This window comes from Sciurus vulgaris (genome assembly GCF_902686455.1).
Source record: "Sciurus vulgaris genome assembly, chromosome: 1".
NCBI lineage: Eukaryota > Metazoa > Chordata > Mammalia > Rodentia > Sciuridae > Sciurus > Sciurus vulgaris.
Genome location: NC_136461.1, coordinates 145,296,415 through 145,312,854, shown reverse-complemented (window position 1 = coordinate 145,312,854; position 16,440 = coordinate 145,296,415). Strand labels below are relative to the sequence as shown.

The window sequence follows — 16,440 nt, the reverse complement described above, 5'->3', positions numbered from 1 at the left end:
CAGAGAAAGGCCCAGTGGAAAACAACAGAACAGAATGCAGAAGTGATGGGTAACAGCTGGAGTGAGATCCTGGTGACAGAAGCAGAGCTAAATTGAATACTCCACTCACTCCATCTATCTTAAGGCAAAAAAGCAATCGAGTTTAAGGGGCACATTTTCAGCACTGCACAGGGAATTAGCCATGAAATTCTCATTAAAGATAATGGGACTTTCTATTACAACTTTCAATACATTCGCTGGAAGTTCTCCACGTATATCTTCAAACCTAGGCTTAAAAACCAACTGCCAGGCATAAACAATTCCACAGCCCCCGTGCCTTTCTATCAAAGCACACTAAGGTGTGTTTTCTTTGACTTCACTTCTGTGTAAAGGTTAGCAGAGAGGTGACCACTGACCTTTTGGGTAATGGAGAAGTTTTTAGGCCCTAGATGAGGTATTTGCTATGCTGAGGATGTGTATGCATATCAGACAGTTAAGGTTAGAATCTGCTTCCCTACATTTTAGATTCTTCAGCCTTGTTTCTTTCAACAACTTATTTCATTTTGCCTTTATTACTCTTATTTCTATTTTACTTTTTGGGATTTAACTGAACAGCTTGGGTAGGTATCCTTCCCAGCTAACTAAAGTTGCCTGATACCACCTTTCTGGGTCTGTGTTCTCCCATCTGCCATCTGACTTCTATGCTCACTTCTCACAGGTTCTTTGATGACATCAATATTTAAAAGAGGTGTCTGGTACACGATGTTCATCTGTCCCCCTAGTTCTTCAACACTGTGTAATTGTTTTCTCTCTGAGCTATTTATCCAAGACATGGAACAGAGGTTTATGTTTCCATACATTTCTAGCTGATCCTTCCCATGTTTTATTCTGAGGCATCTCCCCATCAGGGCATAGAGGACAGGAAGAGGCTCTCCAGTGAATATCAATATTCTCTATGTACATTTGTACTTGTGAGATACCTATACTCTGTCCTCCAACAGACAGAAGATGAAGAACCTTTATGTCATTCATCAGAGTGGTTACAGATGCACTAACCTTGAATCCCTTCGGAATATAACCCAGAAAAGTGACTGGAATTTTATTTTGCTTTTAACATAATTTTGCACAGCTAGGAAAAACAATAACTTTGGTTTATTTAAAATAAATATTGAAGAACCATGCCCTTGTTAATAGTTTTAAAACTAGATTATGCATTTATCACTGTTACATAGCTAAATACAAATTCAGTAATATAAATACTTAAATTTCATTAATAAGCTCAAGGAGTAAAATTTGGTTTGGTAAATATAGGTGAAATATAACCAATAACGTTAGTTATAGAGATATGCTTAATTATATTAGTTAGTTACACTATGTGCTTAACAAATCATGATTACCTAGACTTTTCTTATTTTAATGTTGGAAAGTAATCACATATAAACTCTTGTTTGATATGTACCGAAAGTGAGGCCTGTTTGGTCAGCATCACAAGATTCACAGATGTCAGAATTAGAGACCTGCAATAATACGTCACTCTCAGAAATATTGCTTAATTAACTTTTGTTCATAGTACCCTTAAGAACACAATAAAAATTTCAAAATAATTTACTGTATTAATCTATCAAGATTCATATCAATCAAGCAAAGATACTAGATGACAATCAGACAATGATATCCCTGAAAAATGTGACCAGCTTTTTAGGGTAAAAAACTTTTATAAAAGATAATAGAACAGTAAAAGAAAGAAGAGCCACCATGTTTGAAATGTTTGATTTCTCCCTATTATTCCAACCAAAAAAATACCTCTTTAGTTGTCTTAATAAGCATAAATTTAGTATTTATTTGCCAACTTTAAAATTCAGTAAAACATAGAATTCTGGATTTACTTCTAATGAAGGGAAGTCATGAGCCTAAGATGGACACTTACAGAAGACATTGCTACTTATCTATCATAAGTTGGATCTCTTTGTCTTTCAGAGCCCCATTACTGCAGTATATTATTTTTTTCCTTCTAAAAATTGGAACATAATTTTAGAACTACTTCTTACTGAGAATGTACAATATTCTTGAATCATGTGCTAGCAGAAGTGTTTCTTCGGTTCTAGTTAGTCATCTTTCTAGTGATTTAAAATTCCATCGTCTCCTCTAATCTTGTTACTAGATCCCTTCAAACATTTTTGCACCAAAAAATAAATGGATACATTTGAAACCTTCATTTGCTTGTGGAAGTAATTTATTATTTTCTGTCCCACATATAGAATCTAACCCACTCCTCTTAACCTATCTGCACACAGTGGAAAAGATGCAGCTTCCCTGTTTCGCCCTGTTGGGACTCTGATTACCTAAGTCAGGTTACCTTGAATGCTCTTACAAGACTTCATTACCTAATCTGGGCCTATTTGTCAATTTGTCCTTTGATGTCATGGTAATGACAGAATAAAATATTACTAAGAAAGAATCCTTTAGAAGTTCAAAGTGATTTTTAAAACTATTAATTGGTATTGCCTGAATAAGATTCTTATATAAGCTTATATGAACAAAAAGTTCATATTGATCTTCATTTGAAATGAAAACTACTCCATGAACCACACCGGTAGTACAAATTCCTTTTTAGTTGTTTTTGTATTTTATCTCCTGGCTTTCAACTCTTTAACAAATGCTCACAATAATACTTTGGGTCCTGCACTATGGTTAAATGATGAGTAACACAAGCTTCTGCTAGTGGGCAAAGGGCAGGGAGGATGACCCAGGGAATTCAACCACCCTATGGTGCTTAATTTCCAAATTACCAACCGATAAGTGCATTTTGGAAATACATCCTTTTAATTCAATTCTTAAAATTTTATATATGTTAAAGCTAACTTCTGCAGTGTATTAAAGAAAGCAACTGGATTGTGCAAGCAGTAGCTAGCCTGACAATGACCACTGTTGCATGCCACGTCTCCTCATGCCTGTGTGGCACTGTACCCACAGGAGAGTTTCATGTAATGGGAGCTGGGTGTTGATGAGTCACAAAGACATTGAGGTCCTCCTGATGATGTCACTAACCACCTCCCTTCAGATGATGGAACTCAAGGTATATTTAGTTAAAATGCAGAGCTTTGCTTCCTGGGAGAGATTCAACCTCCCAAGAAACATGAAGAAAAAGGTAATTCATGTATACAGATCTCCAACGTTTGGGTTCAAAGACCACAGGCTAGTTGGCATCATGAGACCTGCACTCAAATCACCCACCTGCAATAGGGCCATACCAAGGCTCACACACCACTGACAATCCATCATTAAAAATAGAGAGAGGAATATGAGAACAAAAATTCTCTGGAATGAGTCCTTAGAAAGAAAAACTAAGATCCGAGATTTCTTGCCCTCACTAGAAATTTCTTTTACATATCCTTTATTCTTTGAGGGTTTTCTTTGGAACTTTCTATTCACTTGATCCCTCTGGCTAAGGAAGCAGAAACCAATGTGTACAATAAAAATGATGTCTTTGTTTCTCTACTCAGTAAGACACAGGCTTTGAGTTGGGTAACATTTGCAGTATGCTGATATAAACTGGTTAAAGAAAAAAACAGTTGGCTATTTAAGCAGGGTGGGAATAAAGAATCAAAACAAATTAAAATACTGCATTGAACGGAAGGATGCTACAGTAAGAAAGAAAAGGGAAATTTAGAAATCCCCTGTAGCAAGCTTTTTGATTGCGCGCAACAAATAACTGGCATGGGTACAGAAAAGAACTTGAAAAGTCACAGAGCTGATTTGATTCAATGCCTTAACAAGGTTCAATTTGGCAAAAAAATAACTTTGTCAATAAAGCAGGAATATACACAATATGAACAGCATAAGTCTTTGTAGGAAGGAAAAGTCAAAAAGTATCAAGTGCTTTCATTTATGGATAAAGAAATACAAATTAAAACACTATGGAAATATAATTTCACTTCTAGCAATGAAACAATACACAAATGGATTCTAATACCCTCTGAAGACCAGGTAAGGTGTGAGAGTACTCCACAGCTAGCTACCCCGCTAGTTATATTGTATAAAAGGACAATCTTCTTGAGAGCCTAAACAACAATATATTAACCAAAGAGCTTTAAATTCTTTAATTTTAAATTCTGACTGGAGGATATTTTTGTTTCTTGTACTAAGAAAATAAACCGGCACTTAAATATCAACATTTAGAAAGTTGTCTTGCTGCAGGTATTGTGTGCAATGGGGAAAGAAGATAAATCATAGAACACAGTGTTTAGTGTTTGGTATATCCACTGGTTGAAATATCAGGTTATCAGATAGATAAGAGGAAAGGCTTAGTTCCTTTTGTGCCACTGTAAAGAATACTTAAGACTGGGTCATTTATAAAGAACAGATTTCATTCTTATAGTTGAAGCTGAGAACTCTGAGGTTGAGAGGCCTGCATTTCTAAGTGTAAAGTGGGGGCCTTCTTGCTGCATCATCACATGATGAGTGGCAGATGAGCAAGAGAGGTCCTAATTCACTATTTTAGCAACACACAGTTGTGATAACCCATCCACTCCCATGATAATGACATGGGTTATCAGAGAGGTAATGATTAATCGCCTCTTATTAAGCCCCACTTCTGCACACCATTGCATTAGGGATTAAGTCCAAGGCCTGCCTCAAATTAGTTACTCCCTAAGCAACTAAGCAAGACCCTGCCTCAAAATAAAAAATAAAAAAAGGCCTGGGGAAGTAGCTCAGTGGTAAAGTAAAGCACCCTTGGGTTTAATCCCTGGTATAAAATGACAAAAACTCAAAGAACAAAACAAAAGAAATGCAAGTTGCCTCCCTCCCCTTTTCCTTCTATTCCTCTTGCCATGTAAAGATACAACATTCAAAGTTCCATCTTGTTCCTCAGGAAACGTGGAATGGACCCACCTTTTGACACAGTTATCCCAATTCTCATTTTATACACAAAGGACTTAAAATCAGCATACTATAGTAACACAGCTACATCCATGTTTATAGCAGCTCAATTTATAATTGCGAGATTGTGGAACCAACCTAGATGCCCTTCAACAGATACATGGATAAAGAAAATGTGGGATATATACACAATGGAAAATTATTCAGTCATGAAGAAGAATAAAATTATGGCATTTGCAGGTAAATGGGTGGAACTAGCAAATATCATGCTAAGTGAAATAAGCCAATCCCAAGAAACCAAAGGCTAAATGTTTTCCCTGATAAGCAGATGATGATACATAATGGGGGTGGGATGTGGAGGTAGGAGAAGAATGGAGGAACTTTAGATTATGTAGAGGGAAATGAGAGGGGGGCAGGGGGTGGGGGTATCATTGCTTTGTGTACACGTATGACTGCATGAGTGGTGTGAATCTACATCGTGTACAACCATGGAAATGAAAAGTTGTACCCTATTTGTGTACAGAGTCTATAAATCAATCAATCAATCAATCAATTAAAAACAACAATAACAACAACAACAACAACAAAGTGGCATCTTGGAAGCAGAGACAGGTGCCCTCAACAGATACTGAACCTGTGGGTGGCCTTGATCCTGAAATGCAAGCCTCCAGAACTGTAAGAAAGAAACTCTATTCTTTAACACTACCCAGTCTGGGGTATTTTGTAATAGTGGCTCCAACAGTCTAAGATGCTATACATACTACTAAAACAATGTCCAAATGGGTATTGCTTGACAGAGTTGCTCTCAGAGCAACTGAGAGGAGAAAACATTTATTTTGGCTCAGACTTCAGTCCACGGTCAGCTGGCCCCATTGTTTTGGCCTGAGATGATGCAGAACATTGGGTAGAAGGGTGTGGTGGAGAAAAGCTGCACAGCTCATAGCAGTTAGGAAGCAGAGAGAGGAGAGAGAAGAGAGAGGAGAAAGAGCAGGAGGGGCAGAAGAGAAGAAATACTGTTACTGGACATGCCCCACCCCCACATTTTCCACCACCTCTCAATAGTCCATTCAGCTATCAGTGGATTAATCCACTGATGCGGTCAGAGTCCTTATGCGCCAATCACTCCCCAAAGGCCCCACTTGTGAACACTGTTGCACTGGGGACCAAGCTCAACACATGAGCCTTTGGGGCACATTTCAGATCCAAACCATAACATAAAGAAAAACAAAGCCAGACTTAGTGCTATGAAGAGATTTTAATAATTCATCCTGAATTCGATTCCTACTAATCTTATATTCATTATTGTATGCAGCTCTGGCTTCTGATTCAAGCTGGCATCAAAATATCTACACGTTAAAGCTAATTAAGTCTGCCTTTTCATTCTGAAATCCACATTCTTTCTTTTAATATCGAACATATGCAATATAATTCAATACTTAGCAAAATATTTTTGGTCCTCTGTGTTTGCCCAATAAAGTCAGAAAAGGCAGAAAGTTGATAGCCTAATGTGAATACCGTACTTTGTACTATTTCTCATCTTAATTTTAAAAAGTAAATGATAAAGACAACCTGTGCGATGTTTGTTCTGATTAACCCTGTGAATTTCTCCCCTCTGTTGGAACCTGAGGGTAAACCCCAAGCAGGTGGGGAGCTGCTTGGTTCTTTCCTTGCTGTCTGTATTAGAATTTCTAAAGGGTTATTTAGAACAGTCTTCTGTGGGATTTTGGATTCCAGTATAAATTAGCACAGGTTTTATCTTCTGAAAAAAAATCTTAGGAAAGCCTTCACTGAAATATTAAAGATTATGTTAAAGTTTCATTTATTCTACAAAATAGAAAAATAAAGGATTTTCAAATAGGTTTAACTTTAAGTTCAGCATCTTTTATGGTGCATTGGGGCTTAAGTCTTAATATCTTCTGAAGTGAACTAACTAAAGCTCGATTTATTTTGAATTATAGGAATGGAGAAAGTCAAATTATTTTAAAAATTAATGTTACTTAAAATTCTAGCATGCCAATCAAGGAACATAGCAATAGAAAATATTGGGGAAACACTGACATGTTTCTCTTATATAACACCTATTGAACTCTAAAACTGTCATGGAACATCTATAAGAGTAATTTGCACATGGTCATGTTCTCCGGCATTAAATGGGAGATTTAATTATATTAACTTTTCATAACTTAACGCAGAGGTAAGAGTATATCTACAGAGGTTAAAGTGGAAAGTGTCTTCTTAATTGACCAGGTGCATCTAAGTCTAACTATTACTGTAAAGTAGGGTGAGGTAGCAACACAGCCCAGGTGATGCCACTGTGGACTGCTTGCCATTCTCTGAATACAGAAGGCAGGCTCCCCCTTGGTGTTGGGAATGCTGCTCCCGATGGCAGGAAAATTCTTTCTCCGAGACATGAGCAGGACTCACTTTTTTATTTCACATAATGAATCCTCCCACTCCGATTAGAAGGTATACCTCTCCTTCCCTTTGTGTAACCTTTTTGCTCCTCTGACTTCTGTGCTTGTGTATTTATTCCACCTGCCATAATCATGTTCCTCATCTATTTTATCCCAATGCAATGCACACTATCCGAAAGTAAGGACTTCACTTTTTCAGTGCAAGAACGCCAGCAACTAGATCAGCTTTGGCACCTATTTCATGCTCTGTGGCCACTGATTATTTGAATGCATAATGAATGAATGAGAAACAGACTGAATGAACATGAGTTTATCAGAGGTGAGATCGAGTCTCTGCTACTAAAAGGATATAAAATAATATTTGATCCATTCAGTCGGAGATAAGATTTTCAATTAAGCTCTTAGTAAGCTTACAATAGTGCACAAGGTACACAGCAATCAAAACAAAGGGAAAATTCCATGTATTTTGTCAACTACAAGAATGTAATGTTCCTTTCAGAGAAATAGTCCTGGTACGTTTCTTAAGCCAGAGAGTGCTGTGTGGGGCTTCAAAGCTAGTGCCAGGCCACACCACGTCAAAATGGAATTTCACAGAGAGAGGCTGCTGCCTTGAATGGCCCCTCAGCCCTTTCTACCTCTACAACCCAATCCATCAAACCCCCATTCAAACATCACCGTCTCCACGGAAAGTTTCCAGATCTCACCATCTCAGAGATATATTGCCCCTATAAATTCATTCTTCAGCTGTAACTTTTCTAGGCCACTTATATTTTTCTTATAGTCTGTTTTTTTGTGTGTCATTTTCTTCACTGTGTTGTTTTTGATCTTATTATTAATGTTTTTGTTAGCTTTTTGATTCTGTTCTTCACGCCTTATGTCTCCAAGATGGATGCCCCACTTTATGATGTTACACAGCAGGCTGTGAAGCACCATCTGCAAACTTTTGCATGGATTAAGTACCAAGTAGATTTGAATAAATAAGTAAACACCATCTTCAAAACCTAAGTGGCCCACTACTATGAACTAAGTGTTGGGAGAGAAGATTTGCTCCCTACACAGATTAAGATAAGGACTAAAATTCTGCCCCTGCTTTCCACCTATAAGGGTTCATATCATCATGAGTATGAAAGAGGATTATGAAGAGGGACTTGACTTGGGGGTGCCCACTCACATCACAAGTCTGAGTCTGATGAAGCCACATGAATTCACATACCTGCCTTGGCTGCCCCAGACAGCACAGTTGCCTAAAACAAACCACCTGAATAGAACCTGTCAAAGATTTCACCTTGTATTCTCAAGAAGAGCATAATGGGTGAGCTCCTAGACCATTTATGATTTTATTCAATGGAGGAAGGTAGCAGCAACCCCAGGGTAGCATGGAGCTCATAGCACCTGTGCTATAAGGATGGGAAGCACTGAACAGTGGAATGCCTATCAAGCTACTGAGAAAAGAGTATTACTGAGCTCGTTGAGTTTAGCTCCTTCTAAGCAAATCCCTACAGTGAATAAGGAAGCACATTTTTGTACCAAAAATACAAATATGGTTCATACAAATGCAAGAAGGATAAGATTCTGGGTCACCATGGTATAAATGTAGGCTTGCATTCATTTGTAGGACTAAATTTGTATTCACTAAAAATATAAGTACTAAAACCAGAAAACATCCAAAATCTTATTCCAAATGCATCTGCATCCTTTTGATGCTTCCAGTTTTGATTTCATGCAGCCCATCTGTAGACAAGAACCACCACTGAAGATGGGGACTAACAAATGCAAGCAAGGCGAGGAAGCTCACGTACCGATGCACTCCGCTGCTGCACATGATGATGTGGCAAGCTCCCAGCCTGTCGCACAGCTCAGAGGAAACCGACAGCAGTCCAACTCCAGAGGCGCTGCAGGCTGTGTTTGCACAAGCAGCTGTACGTTTTGATCTGATAAATGAGGCTACCAGTCGATAAAGTTCATCCAAAGCATTGAGAGGCCTCATTAGCTGCAGAAAAAAGTGATGAACATAAAATTCAACATGTTTAGTAGAAACCCTTTTAGATGGGACGCAACTCACAGTTGTTACAGCTTTTAAAGTATAGACTAAACTAAAATTAGTTTGTTACAGAGGTAACAGAGCTGGAGTCTACAAATGTTGCAATTACTCATTGCTCAAGAACAGGAAAAAAGCTAAGTAAGGAAGCTTTAGGAATAACAAAGCATTGAAAAATATAATTATATACTCTTACCTTATCTACATAGGCAGCTTTGGATGTGGAGTTTGGTGGTGAATTTGACTTGTCCAGAATGAACGCCCTGTCAGAATCCAAAAATAGAAATTATCGTTGACTGGTAGAAAAAACTTAAAATGCATGAAGATGTTCAACTTTCATTGACTTCTTTTTTTTAAAAGAATAAAGCATTGAACCACTGATGAATGGGGTTGCACAAAAGTCCACATTTATCTCTTGAGGTGGGGGCAATTAAATCTACCATCAGTTCTATTATATATTGTGTGGCCTCAGATAATTGTCTGCTCATTTTCCTCATTGGTAGTTTGGGAATAGCGTTAGCCTCTACTTCGTAACTGCCAAGAAGAGTAAAGGAGTTAATGTGGAAAAAATGCTTAGAACAGTGTCTAACACAGAGTGAGTACTTTTTAATATTTACAATAAAATTATTATGAAGATTGAAAGCATACATTGTGACTATTGGAGAATACTTACTGTGAAAATGTCACAGTATGAAACTAATACAAAAACTAATTTTAAACAGAATATTAAGCTGATATTTTGACCAGCAAGCTATCTTTAGATTGGAAGTTAAGCATTTTTTTTAAATTTTTTTTTTTATTTTTACAGACTGCATTTTGATTCATTGTACACAAATGGGGTACAACTTTTTGTTCTATGGCTGTGCAAGATGTAGATTCACACCGTTCGTGTAATCATACATGTACATAGGGTAATGGTGTCTCATTCCACCATCTTTCATACTCCTGCCCCCTCCTCCCTCTCATTTCCCTCTACATAATCTAAAGTTCCTCCATTCTTCTCTTACCCCCCTCTCCCCCACCCCCATTATGTATCATCATCCACTTATCAGGGAAAACATTCAGTCTTTGGATTTTGGGGATTGGCTTATTTCACTTAGCATGATATTCTCCAATTCCATCCATTTATGTGCAAATGCCATAATATTATTCTTCTTTATGGCTGAATAATATTCCATTTTGTATATCTGCCAGTTTCTTTATCCATTCATCTGTTGAAGGGCATCTAGGTTGGTTCCACAATCTAGCTATTTTGAATTGAGCTGCTATAAACATTGAAGTGGCTGTGTTACAGCACTATGCTGATTTTAAGTTGTTTGGGTATGAACTGAGAAGTGGGATAACTTGGGTTCATTCCAAGTTTTCTGAGGAATCTCCACACTCCTTTCCAGAGTGGCTGCACCAATTTTCAACTCCACCACCAATGTAAAAGTGTGCCTTTTCCCCCCACATCCACGCCAACATCTATTATTGTTTATGTTCTTGGTAAAAGTAGGCCTGAATCTTCATCATGTTGGCTTAGGAGCAGACTTCCTCAACAAGACTCCCAAAGCACAAGAAATCAAAGAAAGAATCAATAAATGGGATAGATTCAAACTAAAAAGCTTTTTCTCAGCAAAAAATACAATCATTAATGTGAAAAGAAAGCCTACAGAGTGGGAGAAAATCTTCTCCACACGCACATCAGATAGAGCACTAATCTCCAAAATTTATAAAGAACTTACAAAACTTTATACAAAAATACAAAAAACCCAATCAATAAATGGGTGAAGGAACTGGACAGACACTTTAAAGAAGATATAGATGATTAATAAATATATGAAAAAGTGTTCAACATCTCTAGTAATTAGGGAAATGCAAATTAAAACAACTCTAAGATTTTATCTTACTCCAATTAGAATTGCTAGTATCAAGATAATTAATTGACTTTTTTGTATTAGTACTTTCTGCCTTTCTTTATGTATAACGTTACTTTGTTTATATTTTAAGCATCCATAATATACTCTGCCTGGCTGTTTCCATTTATCAAATTCTTTTAGGATATATTTATTTTCCATAGTCAGTTTTTTGGCTGTCTTTCTTAGTGTCAGGTTTCCCCGAGAGCTTTGGAATTACAGTCTGTAAGTTCTCTTGAAATAAGAATTTTTTTCATTTATTTTTATTTAGTTTTTTTAAAACAGTTTTTTTATTTAGCCTTTTAAAAAAAAATACAGTCTCTATTATCATCCTTCTCCTGAGAATGGTTTCTGTGGCCATTTTGTGCCCAGAATCACATACCTGGAACATCTTTGCCTCAGTAGTTTGAGTATTACATTGTGTTGACATCCAGATTATTAACAGCCACATCACTAACCAGTGAGGGTCTGGTTTAGTTCTTAGTTCCCTGTTGGTTTCCTTCTGCCACCTTAAGCCCTGATCATCAGAGTAATGGTAGTCCCAAAACAGTAGGAGGCAGATGACTTCATCCTTCACTCAGATGTGGACAAGTATTTTAAGTCCTGGTTTCAAATGCTGAGGCTAGCTCACTGTCAGGCGTTTATCATCTGCCATTTGCCTGCCTCTCACCTGTCCATCGCCTACGTTACCCCTATCCATCATCCAACGCTCGAGGTTCACCTCCCCATCATCGGACAACTGCCAGCAGACTGACCGCAGACCGCCAGTGGAGCACCAGCTGCCTGATGTCACCTGGAAGTTCACTGTCACAGTACCTGCAGGTTTGATTACACGTGGCTGCCGCGAATCATCTTAATCATGTATAATCTGAAGTCCTTTTCTGACATTTCTTCTAACATACTGTCATTGGATTCTATTACTATAGAATCTAGACTTGTTTGTATCATTTCTTCCCTTGTTTTTTCATGTTGTTCATGCATCTTCCCCTCTATCAGTGCAGATCTGCAGATTTTTAGACAACAGCCAGGCCTCATAGGACCCCTGGCCGGACTGACTGAGCCCCATCTCCAGGATCCCTCAGCCCGACTGACCACTCCCTGCCTCTGGGGCCCTCACATCAACTGACTGCTCCCTGCCGCCAGGACCCCCAGACCAACTGACTGAGCCCTATCCCCGGGAACCCAGACCGACTGATTGCACCTGGCCTCCAGGATCCCACAACTACACCAAACACACTGGACCCCCAGGACCCCTGCCAGACCAACTGCATCCCTTCTCCAGGACCTCCAGCTGACCACATCCACCCCTGAGCTGCAGCTCCCCATTTGCCAACACATTTCGAAGCCAGAGCGGCCATCTTGGATAATCCTGGAAGCCATAGCTCCAATTTTCGGGTGGGGCAAATCCCATTCTGAGACACCTGCTGGAGGCTTGAAGCTCATTGTCAGGTACCTCTCATGCATCAGGCTACTGAACACTGGGAGGTTTCATTAGTATATGACTGTTATACAATAGATTTTCTTTTTTCTCCTTTTTAAAAAAATTTTTGTTTTTATTTCTTTACTTTCTTGCTTTCTTTTCCTTTTGTTTACCTGTTCCCTCAGAGTCTCTTTCTCCCTTTTTTGCATGCTAACATCCGATTTCTTTTGATTACACTCTCACTCTTTCTATTTTCTAGAACTTCTGTATATTCTTTTCTTATCCCATTAACAGCCATATTCTACATCCCTCTGCATCCTCTATGTCCTCCATTAGAAACTGCAGACCTTACTGCAAACCTGTTTGTTTTACCAAAGATAATATTTGAACTCATTTTGTTTATTATGACAATTTTGTTATTGTCCTCATAGGGGCTATTTGGTCTAGGACTGCATAGTGTCTGATTTGGGCACTGCTAATATTGATCTCCCCTTAAAGAAAGGGTTTTGGAAACCTATAGGGCCACTATAAGCCTATAGGGGGAAATCTGCACTGCACTGCTAGATTATACATGATTAAGATGATTCTGCTAGTGGTCAGTGGGCTGAGGAATCCTGGAGATGGGGCTCAATCAGTCCAGCCAGGGGTCCTATGGGGCCTGGCTATTGTCTCAAAATCTGCAGATCTGCACTGCTAGAGGGGAAGATACATGAACAACATGAAAAAACAAGGGAAGAAAATGATCCAAACAAATCTAGATTCTATAGTTAATAGACTCCAATGACAGTATGTTACAAGAAATGTCAGAAAAGGACTTCAGATTATACATGATTAAGATGATTCGCGAAGCAAAGGATGAGATAAGAGAGCAAATGCAGGCAATGAATGATAATACCAATAAGCTGAAAGAGCACCTGCAGGAAGCAAAAGATCATTTCAACAAAGAGATAGAGATTCTCAAAAAAAACCAAATGGAAATCCTTGAAATGAAGGAGACAATAAACCAAATAAAAAACTCCATGGAAAGCATCACCAACAGAGTAGACCACTTGGAAGACAGAACTTCAGACAATGAAGACAAAATAGTTAATCTTGAATATAAAGTGGCCCAAACAGAGAAGATGGTAAGAAATCATGAACAGAATCTCCAAGAACTATGGGACATCATGAAAAGGCCAAATTTAAGAATTATTGGGATTGAGGAAGGCACAGAGATACAAACCAAAGGAATGAACAACCTATTCAATGAAATAATATCAGAAAATTTCCCAAACCTGAAGGATGAACTGGAAAATCAAATACAAGAGGCTTACAGAACACCAAAGGCACAGAATCGCAACAGATCCACACCAAGGCACATTATAATGAAAATGCCTAACATTCAAAATAAAGATAGGATTTTGAAGGCCGCGAGAGAAAAGCATCAGATTACATATAGGGGGAGACCAATACGGATAGCAGCCGACTTCTTAACCCAGACTCTAAAAGCTAGAAGGGCCTGGAACAACATATTTCAAGCTCTGAAAGAACATGGTTGCCCCAGCAAAACTAACCTTCAGATTTGAAGATGAAATAAAATCCTTCCATGATAAACAAAAGTTAAAGAATTTACAAATAGAAATCCTGCCCTACAGAATGTTCTCAACAAAATATTCCATGAGGAGGAAATGAAAAACAACAATGGAGGTCAGCAAAGGGAGGAACTACCTTAGAGAAAAATAACTCAAAGAAGAAACCAAGCCGACTTAAAAACCAAAAATAAGCCAAATGACTGGGAATACAAATCATTTCTCAATAATAACCCTGAATGTTAATGGCCTAAACTCCTCAATCAAAAGACATAGATTGGCAGAATGGATTAAAAAGAAAGACCCAACAATATGCTGCCTGCAAGAGACTCATCTCATAGAAAAAGACATCCACAGACTAAAGGTGAAAGGATGGGAAAAAAACCTACCACGCACATGGACTCAGTAAAAAAGCGGGGGTTTCCATCCTTATATCAGATAAAGTGGACTTCATGTCAAATGCTGAGGCTAGCTATGGATTTCCACTTAGTGTAAGAGAACACTGATATCCCATCATCCTGCAGAAGCTGTCCTGGCTTGTTCCGTCCTTCTCCAGAGCTCAGAAGGCTAGCAGCCTGAGCACAGCCTATAACTCATCTCTTGCATTTCAATTCACAGACCACAGAGATAAGAAATTGTATTTGAGTTCAGCTGTGATTTTAACTTCTGTATTCATATGTATATTTTTTAAAATCTAGGATAACCAAACACTTGGAACAGAGGTGGGCCTCAAATGTGGAACCCTCAGAAGTGCCCTGACTAGACAGACACTCTTCATGCCTTTCCTCGAGCATCACTGGTAGAAAGAACAACATAACAACAAATAACAGGGAAGTTATTTGGGTTCCTGGGGTCTGATTTTCCTCATTTTAAAAATGGAGTTTGAAACTGTCTAACATACATATATTATAGTATAAAAGATTAAATTAGTACACTCAGACCTCTGACTAGTAGGACTCATTCAATAGGTTATAATCACCATCTTTCAAGTGCACACAGTGGGAAATCAGTCTAGGAGGATTTTTAGATATAGTTAGGAATATAAAACAAAACCTCCTGCTTTCTCCTGAGGTCACCTGAATGTTTTACAAAAGATGTTGAAAAATGAAAATAAAGTTAGATATTTGAAATCTAGATAATTCCATAAGTGCATAAGTAGAAGTTTAGGTCTAAAAGAGAAAAAAAAAATTTTTAGGTTAAAGGAAAAAAGACTGTCATTTAAAGAGTTTATTGCATTAATTGTAGAAACTGCAGGTCTTCTAAATTTTGAATCATCTGGGGAGAAAAACAAAAAAGCAGCCCATGGATAATTAGTGCCACCTAAGGAGAGTACTGCTATAGAAATCTGCCACCATTGCTGGGCACACTCTTTCTTCTTTCTGAAAAAAGATATTTCTTTAAAAACAAAACAAAACAAAAAGTTGTCACTGATTTAGACAGTTAAGAGCAGTTGAAAGCATGTTGATCTGATTCTGCTATACTCACAAGAGACCTGACAAATATCTTTAAACACTCAATGGGGCAAAATCTTTAAAGAAAAAGCCCATATTTGATGAAGAGAAAATAAGTTAGATAAATAATTTTATAGGTTGGAAATGTAGCCTGCATCACATAAAAATTTATTTAGAAAGAATTACATCTTAACTGCTACATAGCATAACTGCAAATGACATAACTGAACCACTAAAAATATTCTTAAAAGATAAAGGCTTACTACAGATTCAAATTTGAATATGTTGACATCCACATTTATGCCCATGGTTAATATTTGTTAATCCATGATATTGGAAAACAAATTAAAAATTATTAACAATTGTTAATCCATGAATATGGAAGTCACAGTAACAACTATTAATTAACAATGCACTGATAAAGTCCAGAAGATAATTAGGAGTGATAGCCACTTCAACATTCCCATGCAATATACAAAGCCAACTAACTGATGTTTAAATTCTATTATTTGTTAAAGTAAGAATTTGGACTAAGGATGAAATTAATTTGGGGTATTCTCATCAGAACAAAGGTTATTCAGCCAAGTATTTTACCAGCCACAAGGTTTATAGGTATTCACAGAATTTCAATGATCATTTAGACTATGACAAACCATGGACAAGAAATAAATTCATAATGCACTATCCTTAATTATGAAAGTCTTGTAATGTCCTTAATCAAATTTTATGGGAAAAGTTAATGGAAAAATTGGATTAAAGCCAGAACTGATGGTAGTTTATTATGCTTCTGAGGT

The 16,440-nt window shown here is 37.7% G+C and overlaps 1 protein-coding gene and 2 long non-coding RNA genes across 5 annotated transcripts in view; 1 reads left to right on the top strand and 2 right to left on the bottom strand.

The window, feature by feature from the left end:
• The window catches only part of PREX2 (phosphatidylinositol-3,4,5-trisphosphate dependent Rac exchange factor 2), a 270,079-nt gene that overhangs the window by 24,790 nt on the left and 228,849 nt on the right, over positions 1–16,440 (bottom strand). For all 3 annotated transcript variants that reach the window (XM_079101557.1, XM_079101558.1, XM_079101559.1), the window contains 2 exons: positions 9,509–9,575; positions 9,074–9,264 (listed from right to left, as the gene is read on the bottom strand). In XM_079101557.1, the coding sequence (XP_078957683.1) occupies positions 9,074–9,264; positions 9,509–9,575 (258 nt within the window). The remainder of the gene's footprint in view (positions 1–9,073; positions 9,265–9,508; positions 9,576–16,440) is intronic.
• On the bottom strand, positions 11,519–14,780 carry LOC306641489. Its single transcript, XR_013758170.1, has 2 exons — positions 14,645–14,780; positions 11,519–11,810 (listed from the first exon to the last, which is right to left on the bottom strand). It is a non-coding gene; the product is annotated as an uncharacterized lncRNA (long non-coding RNA).
• On the top strand, positions 11,694–15,614 carry LOC306641320. The gene is made up of 2 exons (XR_013758132.1): positions 11,694–11,828; positions 14,663–15,614. It is a non-coding gene; the product is annotated as an uncharacterized lncRNA (long non-coding RNA).